Here is an 18383-nt window from a genome sequence, read left to right on the forward strand (position 1 = left end):
TCCTGACCTCCAGCCTGAACTTCCCTTGGTGCAGCCTGAGACTGTGTCCTCTTGTTCTGGTGCTGGCTGCCTGGGAGAAGAGACCAACCTCTGCCTGTTTACAACCCCCCTTCAGGTAGTTGTAGAGAGCAAGAAGGTCACCCCTGAGTCTCCTCCTCTCCAGGCTAAGCAGCCCCAGCTCCCTCAGTCTCTCCTCATAGGGCTTGTGTTCCGAGCCCCTCACTAACTTCGTTGCCCTTCTCTGGACTCGTTCCAGCAAGTCAACATCCTTCCTAAACTGAGGGGCCCAGAACTGGACACAGGACTCGAGGTGTGGCCTAACCAGTGCAGTGTACAGGGGCAGAATGACCTCCCTGCTCCTGCTGGCCACACTGTTCTTAATGCAGGCCAGGATGCCATTGGCATTTAAATTACCCAGTTTTGAACTTGGACATGTTTCTGCTGCTGGTTTCTTCCATGATGCTGTGGTATGTTCTGCATTCATTAAAATATGTGCAAAGAGTGGAATTCACTAATGGATTGGGCTCCAAGTTCAGTTTGAGAGACATGCTCTTTTCTGGGAGAAGATACAAGATTACATCAAAGGATAAAAAATGGACAGTGGTAATTAGGCCTTTAACTAAGAAGTATTTAAGACTTCATGTATCGTGTTAATTTGACGTCCCCAAGACAAAGCCTGTATACCTTGTTTTTCTTACTTAATTTCATAACAAATGACCTTCAAAGACCTTTAGTTTTCCCTGACTGTAAAACCATAGAGCAAACATAAGACTATCTTGTTGACATCAGCCAGGAAAATTCAGACAAGGGAGTGAAGTGATACTGTTAACACACAGCAATACAGTTTTCATCATGGCAATTGAGATAGTTATTTGAAAGGAAAACCTGAAATACCCAAACAAACATTTTATCTGACCAACTGAAGCCCTATGTGTAATACCAGCAATATGTTTTCCAAATACCAGACATCTTTTCCAACTCACTTACACTTTGCAAAAGAGTTTGCTTGGGAAAAGAAAATTTGAAGAGAAAAGAAAAAGGGGAAAAGCTGCAATGTGGTTTTGATGCCTTTGGAGATGTTATTGGCTTTTCTTCAACAGTCTGCAGATATCTAGATAGCTTGCTACAAAACCAACATGAGCCACGCTAGAAGCTTCAAGATGTAAGTCACTCTGAGTATAAGTCTCTCTGAGTAAAAGAACACTAAAAAAGTAGTTTCTTGCTGAGTAGAACCAAGACAGTAAGGTAAGAAGTTGCAAGACTGAAGGAGACAATTAATGCGTACAAATATAAACTCAAAGCAGTGAGATGAATAAAGGAACAAGTCTGTCCAGACTTTATAACACCTACAGTTCTGTCCATTTTAGAAGAAAAAAGTAACTAAATAGACTCTCAATCTCTTCCTAAAAAGAAAAGGGAAAAGACAATAAGCAAGGCCATGAGGCAACTGAGTAATCAGTATTTAACATCCTAAGCGTTTGAAGGAAGATCTTTAAGGACAGTCAGTAAACATATTTTTAATGAAGATAGGACTTGTCTGCAGTTCAGGGGAAATGCTGTCAGTTAGACCAGTCAGCAAGAACTTAAGAGCAGATAAAATTCTAGATAGTCTAACTACAATATCCATAAAATACCCATTTCCACGAGCTTAAGTCTCTTCTCTAGAATCAAGTTTGAGCTTTGCCTCGCTAAATATATCATATGAATGCTAATTTTAGACTGCTGAGAGCTCACTGATATACACTTTCCAGTGATCAGTTTTTTTACTATTTAAATTATGGGAAAAGACCAATTAGTATTTCAGACAGTGTAGTGTCCATGACAAGAACACTGTTAAATAATGCATGCAACAAATTTTCATACAAATAGTAATTAGACTTCTAGAATTACTTGAATATAATAACAGTAATTCCATAGCTGTTCCTATTATTAATTTACTTTAAAAAAATCTCAGTTAACTGGTGATCAGTCCCCAAAGAAGCATTAAAAATTGAGTTAGCATGTATCTTCCTTTTCTCTAAAATATCACATTACGCAAATTGGGGAGTAAACACCAAACTGCAATTAACTTCCCAGTGAGTTACCAAAAAAAACCCCAAACAACAAAGGCTCTTAAAACCATACAGTAGTGTCAAAAAAGTGGATACAGTCTGAGTAGAGGGATGAGGAGCTGCTGAATTGAGGACCTCCCTTACAAATTGACTTAGTTAAGAGACCTCACTAAAGGGAACATTCCTTATGTGACCTATGGAATTATTTTTTTTTCTGCATCACAGAGAATTTATATAATAGTATCCATTTTCCCTGGTCACCACAAAATTGACATCACAATATTCAGAGGCTGATGATCATGTACAGCCTCAGCCTATTGTGATGGTTACAGGGACACAAAGCACCGGACTGGAGATAAACACTTTTTAGACATTCATGCCTAAAGGCTCTGGAAAATTTGCTGCTGACTCCTTCCTTGGAAAGATGGCAGGGCAACCCTTATTAGAATTGCTCATTAAAGAAATACTTATGTTAGGGATGAAATGTCAACAGAAAATGAGAAGATGGAAAAGATGGAAATAGATTTCCTCAACCTTTAGCCCTGTATCAGGAATTTATTCTGCCTTTGAAAACATTGGGTTTAGTCTTCTGACTCAGATTTTCAGAGGGCTTTTATAATCCCTCAGTAGTGCACCTGTCAGTTAATCCCTTGTTATAATCTATCTTGGATCACCTCACAGGGAGAAGAGCTGATGGATACTCTCCCAGCCCTCTGTGGAGTGGCAGAATGAATCGTTCTTAGCGTACTGAGGAGGCGGCTCTGGGGGTCAAGCACAAGCTGGCACTAGACAAGGGATCTCTCTTCTCAGATAAAGACAAAGCTGAGCAGAGGATCTGTGATACCTCCCTGCATCCTGCCTTGTGCACGTATTATACATTCCCTATATACACTGCATACTTTACTATTTCAGGGATTTTTCTTGCTTTGCTTTCTGAGCTTGCTTTTCAGACTCTCCATTGGCAGCACATAATAAATTTAACCCTGCAATGCTTTGTCACGACCAAACCAAAAGCTACCAGAAAGCATAAGTAGCCTTACTCCAATGCAATAAAGTGTCTAAAATCAACTTGTGCATTTCCACTGCGTAAATTACCACAGACAGTCGGCACTTTCATAGGTTTTGGTCTTTTTCTTCCCTATTTTTAAAAGAAATACAAATAGCAAGACCTAAAGGCTGCCATTTCCTTCTGTTTCAGAAAGAATAGACAGTATCATTTTAGTGAAAGTAAAAGTAAGGAAAAACATATAGAGACAAAAAGAAATACCAATTTCTCTTAAGAGTTTTATCTTTCCTTCCTCTTTCCTCTTCCTCACTCCCCACATCTCCCCGGCCTTAAGTTTAAAATAACATTTAAATAATTGCTTATGTTGCCAGAGAGCAGCTTTTGTTGCCAACATAAGTATCTAGGAACAGAAGACCAACCCTGCATTATTGTCACAACAAGAAGGTAACAAATAGGTGTACATAGACCATAACATCTTCAACTTGAGCATGTCCAGAGAAGGGCAACAAGGCTGGGGAGAGGCCTTGAGCACAAGCCCTATGAGGAGAGGCTGAGGGAGCTGGGATTGTTTAGCCTGGAGAAGAGGAGGCTCAGGGGTGACCTCATTGCCCTCTACAACTACCTGAAAGGTGGTTGTAGCCAGGAAGGGGTTGGCCTCTTCTCCCAGGCAACCAGCACCAGAACAAGGGGACACAGTCTCAAGCTGCGCCAGGGGAAGTTTAGGCTTGAAGTGAGGAGAAAGTTCTTCACCGAGAGAGTCATTGGAATATGCTGCCCGAGGAGGTGATGGAGTCACCATCCCTGGAGGTGTTCAAGAGGGGACTGGACATGGCACTTGGTGCCATGGTCTAGTCATGAGGTCTGTGGTGACAGGTTGAACTCGATGATCCTCAAGGTCTCTTCCAACCTTAGCGATACTGTGAAATACTGTGAAACTTCTTCCACATGTAGCCCACCTCATAATTATCTCTCAGTAAAGTATTATGACAAACATGAAAATTCTGGTCTTCCCACATCCATCTGCAGAGCCTTGTTTAAATTTTGCAGCTTGTAAGGTTTGTAGCAGTGTATCAGACATCCTTGTTCACTTTGCAGGCTGCACACACCAGAATTTGTGGGTAGCTCCTTAAACACATGATAATGAGATGCTCTTCTATGAATTCTACTCAAGAAAGTCACTGTCTTTTTTTTCCCCCTACCTGCTTCTTGCAGCACCTCAGACATAACAGGATGGTAATTATGGGAAAAGCAGATGTGTAAACGGGGATTCACCGTGTATAAGGTGAAAAGCTGACACACGGTAGCCTAAAAGTACACTTTTAACCCTCTCTAAAGTACCAATCTGGCCGTAAATGCATTTTTAGCACTTTTTAATAGCTTTTAAAAAACAGACAGTAAAATTGTTTTGAAAAATGGGAAAGAGCCAAAACATAAGAAAACCTCTAAAACTGTAGCTGCCCTATAGAAAAGCTGTGGTAACTCTAATGCTGCACTCTCTCTCATTTGAACATTATTGAACAACTACTGAGGTTCTGTCACTTGACACACTACTCTCTCTCTAATGACACAGGAGTGATCCAAATCCTCCGTGCTCCTCCTATAACAGTTCTGTGTATGGAACTTCGTGCTCTTGATTTAAAGGAAAGCATTTATTGCCACAAAAGAGAGGAACCCAGGAATCCACAGGGAAATAAGTCTTCACCATCTTTGCTTTCATAGACCGATTCTCAGTTTGTAAGCACATTAGACCGTTGGAATGGGCTGCCCAGGGTGGTGGTGGAGTCACCATCACTGGAGGAAGAGACTGGATGAGGCACTTGATGCCATGGTTTAGTTGATTAGATAGTGTTGGATGATAGGTTGGACTCTGTGATCTCAAAGGTCTTTTCCAACCTGGCTAATTCTATTCTATTCCAGAGGTGAAAGGGATCTCTTTGGAAAAGACAACACCTCATCCTTTTTTCTTTCTCTTCTTGTGAGCAGATTCATAGAATTTCATAGAATGGTTTAGGTGAGAAGGGACCTTAAAGATCATCTAGTTCCAACCCTTCACCCATGGCAGGGACACCTTCCACTTGACCATCTTGCTCAAGGCCTCATTCATTCTGGCCTTGAACATCTCCAGGGAGGGGCCTCCACAACCTCCCTTGGTAACCTGTTGCACTGTCTCACCATCCATACTGTAAAAATTTTCTTTCTAATATCCAGTCTAAGTCTACCACCATCCAGCTTCAATCCATTCTCTCTCATTCTATCACTACAAGCCCTTGTATGGTCCCTTCCCAGCTGTCTTGTAGGCCCCCTTCAGGTACTGGAATGCTGCTACAAGGTCTCCCTGCTACAAGACCCTACTTGTTTTGCATTCCTTACAAACAGTCAGCATAGGTTGCTTTCTACTTAATTTTTCAAAGATTTAATCCCTCAGTGGAAGCTATCAGACCTCTAAACCAAAGATCCCCCATGAGCAAATCTGTTGCCAGAGCTCTTTAAATAGAAGAATGCTAAAAAACATAACATAAAAAATAAAAACAAAGTTTTGACTCCTGGCACAGTGCCTTAATGGAAAACTACCTTCTTGGGGCTTTAACTCATTCAAGCTGGAACATCCATGGTACTTTAGGCAGGGATGGAACATCAGGAAAGTGTTTGGGGAGAAAAACCAGACCTTTCCTCTATTCAACACCCTTCTCATGAAAAGCAATCTGCCCTTTGACAAAATCTCAGAAACAGGCTTGCTTGCTTGTTTCTTCTCAATTTCCATTTTATGGGAGAAATGGAATGCTCTGCAATGATGCAAACAGGAAAGGATTGCTCTCCAGAGAAGTGTGACTACTCTCTTTTAACAATAATAGAAAAGGCAAGCAATCTATGCAGCTACAAGAACACAATCCAGATTCTTAAACTGGATACACTCAGCTGCAAATTTGTCTGCTTCCATTCGGAGGTGAAACTCAATTCTCAGCCAAGGATTTCTTAAGGGACAGCATTTGTTCATACGGATCCAAGGTAAGAAATCAAGCCTGCATGTTCCTTCAATAATATTTTATTGAGATAGGCCACTGCTAACTGCACAATTCCATAAAGCAATGCTAATCATCTTGGCCTCCAGGAATGAAGCTGATTCATTTGCTTATCTAGATGGTGACTTGTGCATGTATAGATGGGAAAACAAAAGCAGAAAGATGAAAGCAAAGCTTTGTGGGGTTTGGGTGTAATTTACACCTCAAACACATCACACAGCATAACATTAGTACTGCAACTGCTATCAAATGTTCTTGAAAATGGTGACACCCAAAGCCTGATGCAGGGTTTCCTGTTTAATTACTACTTTCAGGCAGTGTATCTGAAAGTCACTAAAGTAGCAGAGTACTTTTCTCATTGAAGAATTAAAAAAGTATTTATTACAATGTAGACAGTACAAGCAGATACTGATTTCCCAAAACAAACAAAGAAAAGCAGACGCAGAAGAACTGTCTTTTAGAAGAAATGTATCTTAGTTAATTTCCAAAGGTGAAAACAGCAAACAATTACTAAAAAAGCACTTGCCATGCTATACAATGTTTCGGTAATGCCACAGCTTTGAAGTTAAACCCTATGCTAATGTCAAAAAAAGCATCTATTACGTCAGGAAAAACCCCCTCAAGATTCCTACCAGACACCCTTTCCAACTTTCTTTACTGATTTAAGAAACCACATTGCTCACCTGCTAAGAACTTTTGTATTAACTAGGCCAGTTCTAAAATACACCAAGCTATTGCTGTTTGTACATTTCACTTACTTGTAATTTCCTAGTTTCATAGTTTCATTCAGGGTTGGAAGGGACCACAAGGATCATCTAGTTCCAACCCCCCTGCCATGGGCAGGGACACCCCACACTAGATCAGGCTGGACAGAGCCTCATCCAGCCTGCTCTTAAACACCTCCAGGGACGGAGCCTTGACCACCTCCCTGGACAACCCATTCCAGGGTTTCACCACTCTCATGGTAAAGAACCTCCTCCTCACATCTAGCCTGAATCTCCCCACCTCCAGCTTCATTCCATTCCCCCTAGTCCTATCACTACCTGAGATCCTGAGAAGTCCTTCCCCAGCCTTCCTGTAGGCCCCCTTCAGACACTGGAAGGCCACAATTAAGTCACCTGGGAGCCTTCTCTTCTGCAGACTGAACAGCCCCAACTCCTTCAGTCTGTCCCCATAGAAGAGGTGCTCCAGCGCACTGATCATCCTTGTGGCCCTTCTCTGGACACGTTCCAGCACCTCCACATCCGTCTTGTAATAGGGGCTTCTATATATTTTCAGCACAACAGCTAGTTTTGTAAACTAATAACAAAAACGTGTCTATATTCAAGATCAAGAACTAAGATGCAGAGGTCCTCTGGAACTTCAAGAGGTGGAACAAAACTGAGGACCAAGATGGAGCTTTATCTGAAATCATATTTATGTTCAGTGACTTCTGTGGAAATGGTATTTGCCATTTCTGCATATAATACAAGCATCTGCCAATTTCTGCAATAATACAAGAACAGCTCAAGTAGAAAAAGACACAGCACCCAAGGCAATTTTGATTGTACCTTCTGAAGCCTAAATTCAGATTTGCAGTCATCAATCAACCCATTTTAAACAAGAGGTCCTTGAAAAAGAACACACCCCTCTAAATATTCCTGTCATTTTTCTTCCTCCTGCATCTGCAGTAGCAGATGAGTCAAAACCCAAATCACTTTATCCAGAAATTACTGTATGCTATTTTCCCACAGCAGGAGCAGCTATGTCACACTATGGTGCTACATGTGACTCTCTGGGCTTTTTTCTTATTGCTGCATAGCATGTATCTTTAAAACCTTTCAATGGGACAAGTCATCCAACTTATTTGCTGAACCTAAGTGGAAGAAAAATCAGCCTGTGTTATTTTTATATTAAAATATACTGCTGTCCCCATGTAATTTGCACATGATCTCACATTTTTCCACATTCTAAGTATCAAACAGCTTGTCTTTTCCTCTCTTCAAACATCATGCCCACCTCTTCCACAATGTCAAATCAAAAAGCAGTTCACTATTAGTGACGGATTGCCTTTACATTACAACAAAGCCGTTCTTTGGGCAGCATTAATTTGCATGTAAATTCATAAATGAAAAATTATCTCCACTCTGGACATCAGGGAATTTTGCTTGCTCGCCTTCTGGATGGAAAATTTTGCCAACCATCTATATTTCTCTGTAGGAGCCACGGCAATGTGTTCAAGTTATCAGAGCTGCAGAACTGCAATCACAGTTGTGGGCTTCAGCTCCCAAGCTTAGGGTTGTGCTAAGGGCTGGACAACAATATCTCACTTATCAGCATAACACTATCCAGTCCTAGTCAAAGGCTTTGAGTCCCTGTTGTTTTAGACAGTATAAATAGATTCACACAAGCCAAAATGATGAATATCTAATATGAAATATCACTTTTTAAAGCAGCAATAATAGGCAAAACCAAGTAAGCAGTAAGCGACATCTAAGGTCTTACTTACCATAAATTCCTGTTGAAATGCAGGGAAATGCCTGCAAAACAAATGAAAGAAAATAATCAGTGGGATTTCTGTTTGTTGTACTTGTTACCAAAACAAAAGGTATTGTAAAATGCCTGTTTCTCAACATCCAGAAATTACATGTTCTAGCCTTCACTATTACAGGTATTTCCAAATCGTTATATGAAACCTATTCTGTGTATTTCCCTTGCTGTCGTGTTAACAGGGCCGCATTCTTCTTCGCATCTTGAGCTATGAGCAACATGTGGACCCAGAATCATGAACTTGCCTTTTGAGCTAAAAAAAAATGAATACAATAAGCTAAAAAATAACACCATAAGATAGGGTGGTAAAAAAAATAAAAGACATCACATTCTTTGGGTAGAGTTGGAGAATGTTTCTTCTGTAGTAAAATAAACTTGGCCAACTTAAACCCTGCCCTCTCCTGCCTCTTTGATGTGTCCACGTTCACTACATCCTGCTTTTTGTTGTTGTTGTTTCAGAACCTTTCATTTTTAACCTCGGCTCTTTCAAACCTGTGGTTTTTATGGTGTGACCCAACAGAGCTGTGCTGGTGCAAGTCAAAGGTTTTCAAACTGCTGCAGGGAGAGGAACTAGAAAGTGCTGGGTGAGGGAAAGGAAAAAAAAAAAAAAAAGAGAGAGAGAGAGGAGAAGAAGATATAATTTTGGGTCAGCTTGGACACCAAATAAAATATATCATGCAACAAGAGATGGCTGTAGACGCTGTGCCAGCAAGAACAACAATTTCCTCTTCTAGCTCTATGTGATGTCTAGAGATTTGCATTTCTGTGAGCCGGAGTCAGTTTTCAACCACAAGAAACCAAAGCTGTGGTTTCACAAGAGAGACAATTTTCTTTGAGTGCAGTTGATATGTGATATCACCTTTTCCTCCCACCTTTGGACTGACAGCAAACAGCTCAAAGGTACAAGCGCACCTGTGACCGAAGTCTCAAATATCAACCCTCAGGCTCCCTCCAGATCCCCTGGCGATGAGTCATCATCCAAAAGAAAGGAATTCTTCTTTACTTAATCACACAGGAAAACATTATTCAAAGCTAATGCTTGCTTTATATTTAACCAGGGAATTAATTAGGGAATGGTGATTAAGAAGGAGAGGTCTAATGGAAAGAATATATCCTCCCCTCCCTTCTGCAAATACTTAAGTGGGGGAGAACTACAGTCTCGTTCCTTCTCACAAGCACTACAATTTACATCCTGAAAAATACTTAGCTTTGTAGTTTGTACCCAATAAATCACAACGAATCAGCTCTTTAAGGAAACGAGGAATGGAGTAGAAAAAACACCCAACACACAATTACAGAGCTCAGGCTGAGGTGGCAACAGATGCTCCAGTAGTAAGAGGGAGGCATAACGGATGATTTTGTCCAGTTAAGTAGCAGATCTTAGAATTTACCACTTATATTCAGAGAATTGCTCCAAATAAGTGTTTTGTTTTCCATTCTTTTCCACAACCTAAGTAACAGCACATAATTTAGATCCTCTGGGAACAAGAATCAAAGAATTCGAGGTCCTTTCTCTTACTGGTCCCATAATTCAAAGCAATGGGGAAGGGCCCTGCAGCACCTCTGAAATCCTATTGGTCCTACAGCTTCTTGGGCAGCACCATACACAGTACCTACAAGATACAGCACCCGTGACTTCAGCTCCCCACACATGTGTTAAAGCTACCTGCCTGGGGGACCACAGGTTGGGGTGGCTCTGCAGCCCCTGGGCAGCAAAAGATCAGCATGCACCAGTTTGCCCAACATTGCTGCAGATTGATCACTTGCACAAAGCAAAGGGTATTTGGCTGTCATGGTGTTCAAACAAGACATCTCCTTAAAGCCCTGACAGTGGTGATCCTGAGGGATTTACAAACCAGCCACTGCACTATGGGATGGGCTCAGTGCATGCTGTCAAGATCTTGCACCACAGCTGTGTTTACTGGGTGCCTGAAGGGAAGCCTGCAGGCTCCAGGGAACCGGGCTTCCTTTCCAGCTTTGCTCAGAAAAGAGAAGATTAGACAACTGCATTTTCAGCATTGCATGGCAGGCCCTGTCGCATTTGTTCATCTCCATTCGCAGAACACACTGCTCTGAGGCTGTTTAGCAAGCTTTGGCTAACAATTTGTGTGCTGTGCGTGTTTCTGAATACCTACTTCAAAATTACTGCATAGACACATCATAATCATTGCCTTGCTTTCAGTTTCTGTCATGCAGCTGAAACATATCTGAATGGAGCTACATGAGTGTGTAAAATCCCATCAAAACCCTTCCAAATACCAGTTGGTCCCATAACTTCCATGAGCTCTGCCCTCTCCCTCATTCAGAGATCATCACAGCATATAACCAGCAGATGTTATTTCATAAAATGTGACAGTGCTTTTAGTCATTCAAGAAAGGCCCATGCCCAAGATCACATATTAACTGTGTTTTCCCTTGGCTCCTAGGGAGACAATTTAGTCTAGAGGCCAGGTTGAAATTGCTGACAGAGCAGTAATGGGGATCTCACAGCACGGATACCAACATACTACAATATTTGGCTTATGGACAAAAGATGTTAAGGTTTCTGACCTTCTCTGTGCGTAATAATTTCTTAATTATATATATGATTTCAATAAAAATTCAATTTCACAGCAGGAAACATACATTCCTATTTCTATGATAAAATGTTTCTCATCTTAATCTGTGGCTGCTAACTGCTATTTATTGACTAACCCTCAATTTTTCACTACTGAAATCTCACGTTTGTGTTACTTCAGGGCTAACAACAAATGCCTCCCTGATAGCAATCAAAACAGATACAGCTCTGGAGTACACAAATAGTAATGGTGAGAGCTTCCTACTACTACATTACTGCCATCATCTAGAGGAAAAAAAAAAGAGGCTAAATTTAATCAGCTGTGTGAGTACTGTAAGACTGGAATTGATTTAATTCCTCTAGGAGAGGATGTGGGCGCTCAGCCTCTGGTACTTTTTGATCTAATGTTTCTTTACTAAGGCTGCAGCAGCAGTGCTAATTAGGATGGAATGTAATGCAGTTTCATGAGGAAAATTTACAATAGTCACCATGTGGAGGCCAAGTTGGACTCTTAGACATTTCAATAAGAGGGACCTGGGTATTTAAATACTTAAGGGCTTATCTACAACAAGGGGTTCTAGTTCACACTGAGCTGCAATGTATTAACTGTTATACATTAGATGAATACAATTGCTGTGTCTACATGACCAGATGCCTCCTCCTGCAGTACTAATAATTGCTTCCACAGAGCAAGGACTTTCTTCAAATTAAGTGCTCGGCGTTCTGCACTGGCATCCCAGTGCCATTTCTGCCACAACCAAGCCACATACAAGGTAAGCATTTTTCTTCCAGCACATAACACAGCAGACAAAAATAACATCAAACACAAATTTCTTTTCATCACCTCATGAAGCAGATTAAGTAATACTCCCAGTTGAAAGCTGTTCTTCCTATGCAACTTGCATTACTGAAGCTTTACAAAGAACTCACAAACTTTAAAGTAAGTTTTTCTTTGTTTGTTAACTAAAATTGTTAAGTAAAAACAATTTTTAACTGATGGTCCAAACAAGCCAAACATCCTAATATCACTAGGTTGAAGGTAGTTAAATGTGTTACTCACAAAAAAACTTCACACAAACAAAGAAACCACCACACACCAAAACAAACCCAGCACAATCTTCTTCAGCAAGTTCAAGATAACAAACGTTGCTCTCAAGGGAAAAAAAATGGCCATGCACTTTATGCTTTCTTTGACTTTTATCTTGGTCTCTCACCGCTTCCAACATCACAGAGGAAAATCTTGCATCTGACCAAACTTGAGTATGTTAAAAAGGACAATTGTTCTTAGCATCTTGGTTTGGAGGAGCAGTATTGGAACTTTGACACAGCAAACATGCTCCATACACCTTCAGCACTCTGGGATCTGTGATAGAGGCATTTTGTTAGAGGAGGTTCACAAAACTAACAATGGGAAAACACTTCATTCCACAAACAGCTACTTCTTTCCAGAAGCTGCCTCTCCACCTCCCTCGTCTTTTCCATTAACTGAAGTACCAGCCAACCTCCTGCATCAGCTTAAGTTGGGCTACTTCCCCTCCCTTGTCAGATTCCTCCAGAGCCTGGGTACCTCTACATGTTCCTGAACTACCTGCCTTTATCCCCTCAACATTGCTAGTTGTGTGTTCATGGACTCTCTTTCTGACTTTCTGCATCCTATATGCCAGCAAGTGGGCTGTTGCTCCAGATCTTGGCTTCAAGTACTGCACCAGTGAAACTGTCTTTTCCACAGTGGCTAAGAAAACAATATACAGTTGTTTCTCTTTGACTGCTCTTTAAAGGACCAAAGCCAATTAACTTGCCCTTCACTTTAAAACATTACCATTCACAGCACCTTGGCATCATTAAGAAACTGCAGAAGCACTAATACCCAAGGAAAGACCTGAAGCTCCATAAACCCAAGTGCCAAAACACTCTCCATGGCAGGTAAGGAAAAACTTGAATCCTTGCTTCAATAGAAGAATGCCCCACTCCTGCCACCTGAAGAACATGACCTGTGCTCTCTCACAGTACCTCAGTTTATTATTTTTAAAGTTGGACTGAAGTTTTCATTTTTCAGCTTCCTTCCTTCATCAAAATATTCCAGCAAGGTGAGTTCCTCTGTGCAGTAGTTGCACAGAAGTTGCACCATGAGCACCTTTGCCAGATTGTTTGTCCTACAGTTGGCAATTGCCTCATGAACTGAAGTGGCAGGTGAGTGGGCAGAGAGAAAATTGCTTGTTTAAGAGCAGCCCTGACAACACTGCTCTGCTGTGATTCACGAAGGTGAATGCCAGGGGACTCTGCAGAGGTAAAGCAGAGAGTTACAAGGTAAAGCTGCCTATTCCAGAATGAGCTCTGCTGCATGAAGTACAATACAGGACTTTTCAGACCTTGAGTTCTTGTGTGTGCTTTCATGAACTTCACTGTAAACAGATATACATTTGTCATAAATTTATGGAACACTTCAGTTCTAATTTCCTTGGCAATTTACTAGATCTATGAATTGTCATTACTGCCCAAAGTCCATGCTCTCCTCCAGGAAAAGAAGTGAACCAACGTGTTTAGATAGCACACTATGAATATATTTTTAATTACAACACCAAAAACCTGAGTCCTGTGCATCATGACAGGGTGAAGTGCTGTTTTAAGACTGTGGCACAGCACTAAGAAAGCCAAGTATCAGCTGAACCTCAAAGTAAATCAATTTAGTGGTTTGAATAATGAATAATTTATTTTCACGAGATTTTATGATTTTAATTTAGTGGATAAAGAGGTGTAGTGGGAAACAGAGGACATTTTTGGGGTGCTACAATGGCTGGGAATATACAGGACCTCATCCAGGGAAGATGGGAGAGAGCTCAGAGTGTTTTGACACAATCACATTGGGTTTTTCATTTCCTATGTTTGCCCATTGATGTGCATTTTGTAGCCCTCACCACCCCAAGGTATTGCTGACATTTGGAGATGAATTACAGTTGTCAGGCTGGAATATGAAACTGCAGAGAAAGCATTGTCCTGAATGAACTTAGTGAAAATATTTCAGTTCTTTTAGTGGCAGAAAATGATATTTAACCATCAGTTGCACATGCACTAGTCTCATTGTAATAATTATTTCCAAGGTACAAGCAGAAGGATTTGAAACTGGAAACTCTTCAAGCTCATCCATGCCCATCTCGGTGGCTTCCAGCTGGACAGCTGGTATACACAAAGATAACATCAGATATGCACAACAGTACCACTGCACAAGCATTTCAGTACAGCATTAATACCAGGACTCACAGTCCCATTTTAGATTAAATCATCTTTTGTGCAGACACTAACTTGTGGTATGCAACCACAAGTAGCATCATCTACACCCACAGCTCAACAAAGGGATGATCTGTAGAGCTGAGGGACAGTGAGAGCGACCTAAGTGCAGTAAGTAACCATCCCTAAATCTAGCATCAACCACTGCAAACTCCAGGAAAAGCAGCAAATTACTGCTCCTTTCCCTTGTCATGACTTTTAATTTGCCCTAACTCAAATTCTGTGAGCCTAAACAATCTGAGCCCAGTTGCAGCATTATATTCCAATGTTCCTCAACTAACTTCAATATCAGCTGCACTGACAGAATAGAATAGAATAGAATAGAACAGAACAGAACAGACCAGACCAGGTTGGAAGATACCTTCAAGATCATCACATCCAACCTATCATCCAACACCACCCAACCAACTAAACCATGCAACCAAGCTCCCTGTCAAGTCTCCTCCTGAACACCTCCAGCGATGGTGACTCCACCACCTCCTTGGGCAGCCCATTCCAATGGGCAATCACTCTCTCTGTGTAAAACTTCCTCCTCACCTCGAGTCTAAACCTCCCCTGGCGCAGCCTGAGACTGTGTCCTCTTGTTCTGGTACTGGTTGCCTGGGAGAAGAGATCAACATCTGCCTGTCTACAACCTCCTGTTGATCAGCCAAAGCTCCTAGAAAATTTGATGCCTTAGATGCTTTCCAAAGCTACATGCATCTAACTTCAAAAAGCTCAATGAAACTACAAGCTTCAGGGTCCAATGTGCTTTTTAAGCTGCACAAGATATTCACATACACATTGGAGACATCAGTAACATGAAACATTGAGTCAAATGTCACTACTTCTAGCAGATCAAACTTATAAACCAAACCATTTTTTAAATTGCTAACACCAGCCTGCTGCCTTTTACAAATCCTTATGCTATTATTTGGAAGCAAGATAAAAGAAAAACTTACATTATTTCCCTAGCAATCTCCTGCCAGAAATTCTCTATTTGCCATCATTGTGAACTGTAATCCAACAAACAGCAAGTTTTGCAAGTAACTATCGTTCAAACAACACTAATAGAAAACTGTAATGCAATTCCATATCCTGAAAATGAAGGAAGAATAATTTACATGGAAGAACTGAATATGAGAATGTCTAAACTCAGTTTTCATTACAGACCCTATTTGCATGTTTATTAATTTGTCCTTAAAGAATACCAAAGTGATTATTGTCTCCAAAAAATGAGTCTCTTGAATACGGCAGATCACACATAAACCTCTATACACTCGCAAGAGATTCCTCATTCACACGCTGGCAAGTTTATGAGCTACTACCCACAGCTGGTGAGCACAGTCAGAAATGCAGGGGAATTTTCTGGTAGAAACATCAGCGTCCAGCTATTTTACACACCTTAAAGTTCGCATGCCAGCTATGTGAAGGTTCTCAAGGGATGCTGATAGATGACAAAAGACTGATCAAGCAAGTACAGCTGAAGTTCAGATTCATAGTTTCATAGTTTCATTCAGGGTTGGAAGGGACCACAAGGATCATCTAGTTCCAACCCCCCTGCCATGGGCAGGGACACCCCACACTAGATCAGGCTGGACAGAGCCTCATCCAGCCTGCTCTTAAACACCCCCAGGGACGGGGCCTCGACCACCTCCCTGGACAACCCATTCCAGGGTCTCACCACTCTCATGGTGAAGAACCTCCTCCTCACATCTAGCCTAAATCTCCCCACCTCCAGCTTCATTCCATTCCCCCTAGTCCTATCACTACCTGAGATCCTGACAAGTCCTTCCCCAGCCTTCCTGTAGGTCCCCTTCAGATACTGGAAGGCCACAATTAGGTCACCTCGGAGCCTTCTCTTCTGCAGACTGAACAGCCCCAACTCCTTCAGTCTGTCCTCATAGGAGAGGTGCTCCAGCCCTCTGATCATCCTTGTGGCCCTTCTCTGGACACGTTCCAGCACCTCCACATCCCTCTTGTAATAGGGGCTCCAGAACTGGACACAGTACTCCAGGTGGGGTCTCACCAGGGCTGAGTAGAGGGGGAGGATCACCTCCCTCGACCTGCTAGCCACACTTCTCCTGACGCAGCCCAGGATCTGATTGGCTTTGCGGGCTGCAAGTGCACACTGAGAGCTCATGTTGAGCTTTGTGTCCACCAGCACCCCCAAGTCTCTCTCTTCAGGGCTACTTTCCAGCCAGTCACTGCCCAGCCTGTATTTGTGCCTGGGATTGCCTCGACCCAGATGCAGGACCCTGCACTTGCTCTTATTGAACTTCATGAGGTTGGCTTGTGCCCACCTCTCCAGCCTGTCAAGGTCCCTCTGGATGGCCTCCCTTCCCTCCAGCGTGTCTGCTGCACCACACAGCTTGGTGTCATCAGCAAACTTGCTGAGGGTGCACTCAATGCCACTGTCCACGTCACCAATGTGAAAGGTCCTTTCTGTACTGTGGCTCAAGACCTTTCTATGCACCTTCATTTACCAAAATTTATATTGCACAGTTGTAGGACAGTAGCTTTAGCAAATGATGAACAGTGCTAATTAAAACAAAAATCTGACAGCTGGGTGGCAAGTGATTACTGAGAGAGAGGACCTGTCACAACGCTACCAAAGGCTGGCTGAAGGACTCCTATTTAGTAAAAATAACTTGCAACAAGCATATAGAGCACATCATAGTATCTCAGAAAACACAGAAGTCCAGAACAAATGGGTGTCAATTTCTGAGAGGACCTCTACACATTTCCCCTCCTGGTCACTCCTAAAGACTGCTCCAGATAAATATTTACCACAGAGACTGCAGGTCTGTTTATTTACACAAAAGAGAAGTTACTGAGAGAGGTTAAAAGGGCCAAAAGAAGATCTTTAATACTTCCTGTTAACCAAACTAAACAGATCAAGGGGCTGTGGTCAGGGGAGATCTTCCTTTGATGATCTGTCTGCCACAAGAGCCGAAATGTTCTCATTGTCTCATCTTATATAATTTGCGAAAATTCAGTTTAGTTTTTGCTGAAATAATTAGACAACTTCAACCAAAGCACATTCACTCAATAAGAACATGGGGGGAAAAAAATACTAAGGAATTCATACTATGATTTGCAAATTATTTTTAGCTGCTGTGCATCCTAACTGTACATGAAATTAAAACAGATTTTTGAAGAGCAGCTGCTGTGGTGAGCTAAGCAAGATTGTAGAGCACTGAATTAACTTGGGATTCATTACTTGAGAAATTTCACCAAAGTTTTATTTTACACTTTTCAGATTTATTATCTTTCAGTAATTAAAAGTGATAGCTCAATTAACTGTCTGGGTAAAGACTTGGGTTGAAAGTTGGTCAAACACCTTTCCCTAAGTACAAAGTCAGTTGTGGGGTGGGGGCTGTCGGTTCATATTCTAAACTATTTGGGCATTTGCAGTTAGACTGAAAAAGCCCTATCTAGAAATCCCCAGAAATGAAATGGTATGCTTCAAACAACTGCAGAATAGCTGAGGTTGGAAAGCACCTCTAGACTTGCCTAGTGTAACCCACCTGTTCAAAGCAGGGCCACTTAAAGCTGGTGGCCAGGATCACAGCCAGTCAGGCTGAAATGTCTCCAAAGGTGAAGACTCCGCTACCTCTATGGGTAACTTGTTCTGCCGCTCGGCTAACCTCAGAGTAAATATGTGATTTCCTATGTTTAAATGATTTTCTGTATTTCAGTTTGCACCCACTGCCTCTTGTCCATTCATTGAGCACCACTGAGAAGAAGTACTCGGCACTACTCCCATCCATCAGGCATTCATATGCATTGATACCACTGAGCTTTCTTTTCTCCAGGCTGAACGGCCTCTCAGCGCCTCCCTTCTTTGGAACACAGTCCAAGCCTTTACTCGTCTTTGTGGAGCTTCACAGAAGTTGCTCTATTATGTCCATGTTTCTCTTCTACTGGTGAGCCCAAAATTGATCAGCTCTCTT

The 18383-nt window shown here is 41.8% G+C and overlaps 1 protein-coding gene across 15 annotated transcripts in view; it reads right to left on the reverse strand.

Moving 5' to 3' along the window:
• Positions 1 to 18383, reverse strand: part of MACROD2 (mono-ADP ribosylhydrolase 2) — a 984824-nt gene that overhangs the window by 325559 nt on the left and 640882 nt on the right. For all 15 annotated transcript variants that reach the window (XM_068153137.1, XM_068153136.1, XM_068153138.1 and 12 more), the window contains one exon: positions 8566 to 8596. In XM_068153137.1, coding sequence (XP_068009238.1) covers positions 8566 to 8596 — 31 coding nt within the window. The remainder of the gene's footprint in view (positions 1 to 8565; positions 8597 to 18383) is intronic.

This window comes from Melanerpes formicivorus, unplaced genomic scaffold (genome assembly GCF_026170545.1).
Source record: "Melanerpes formicivorus ecotype bairdi unplaced genomic scaffold, bMelFor1.0.p_v2 SCAF_25, whole genome shotgun sequence".
Taxonomy (NCBI): domain Eukaryota; kingdom Metazoa; phylum Chordata; class Aves; order Piciformes; family Picidae; genus Melanerpes; species Melanerpes formicivorus.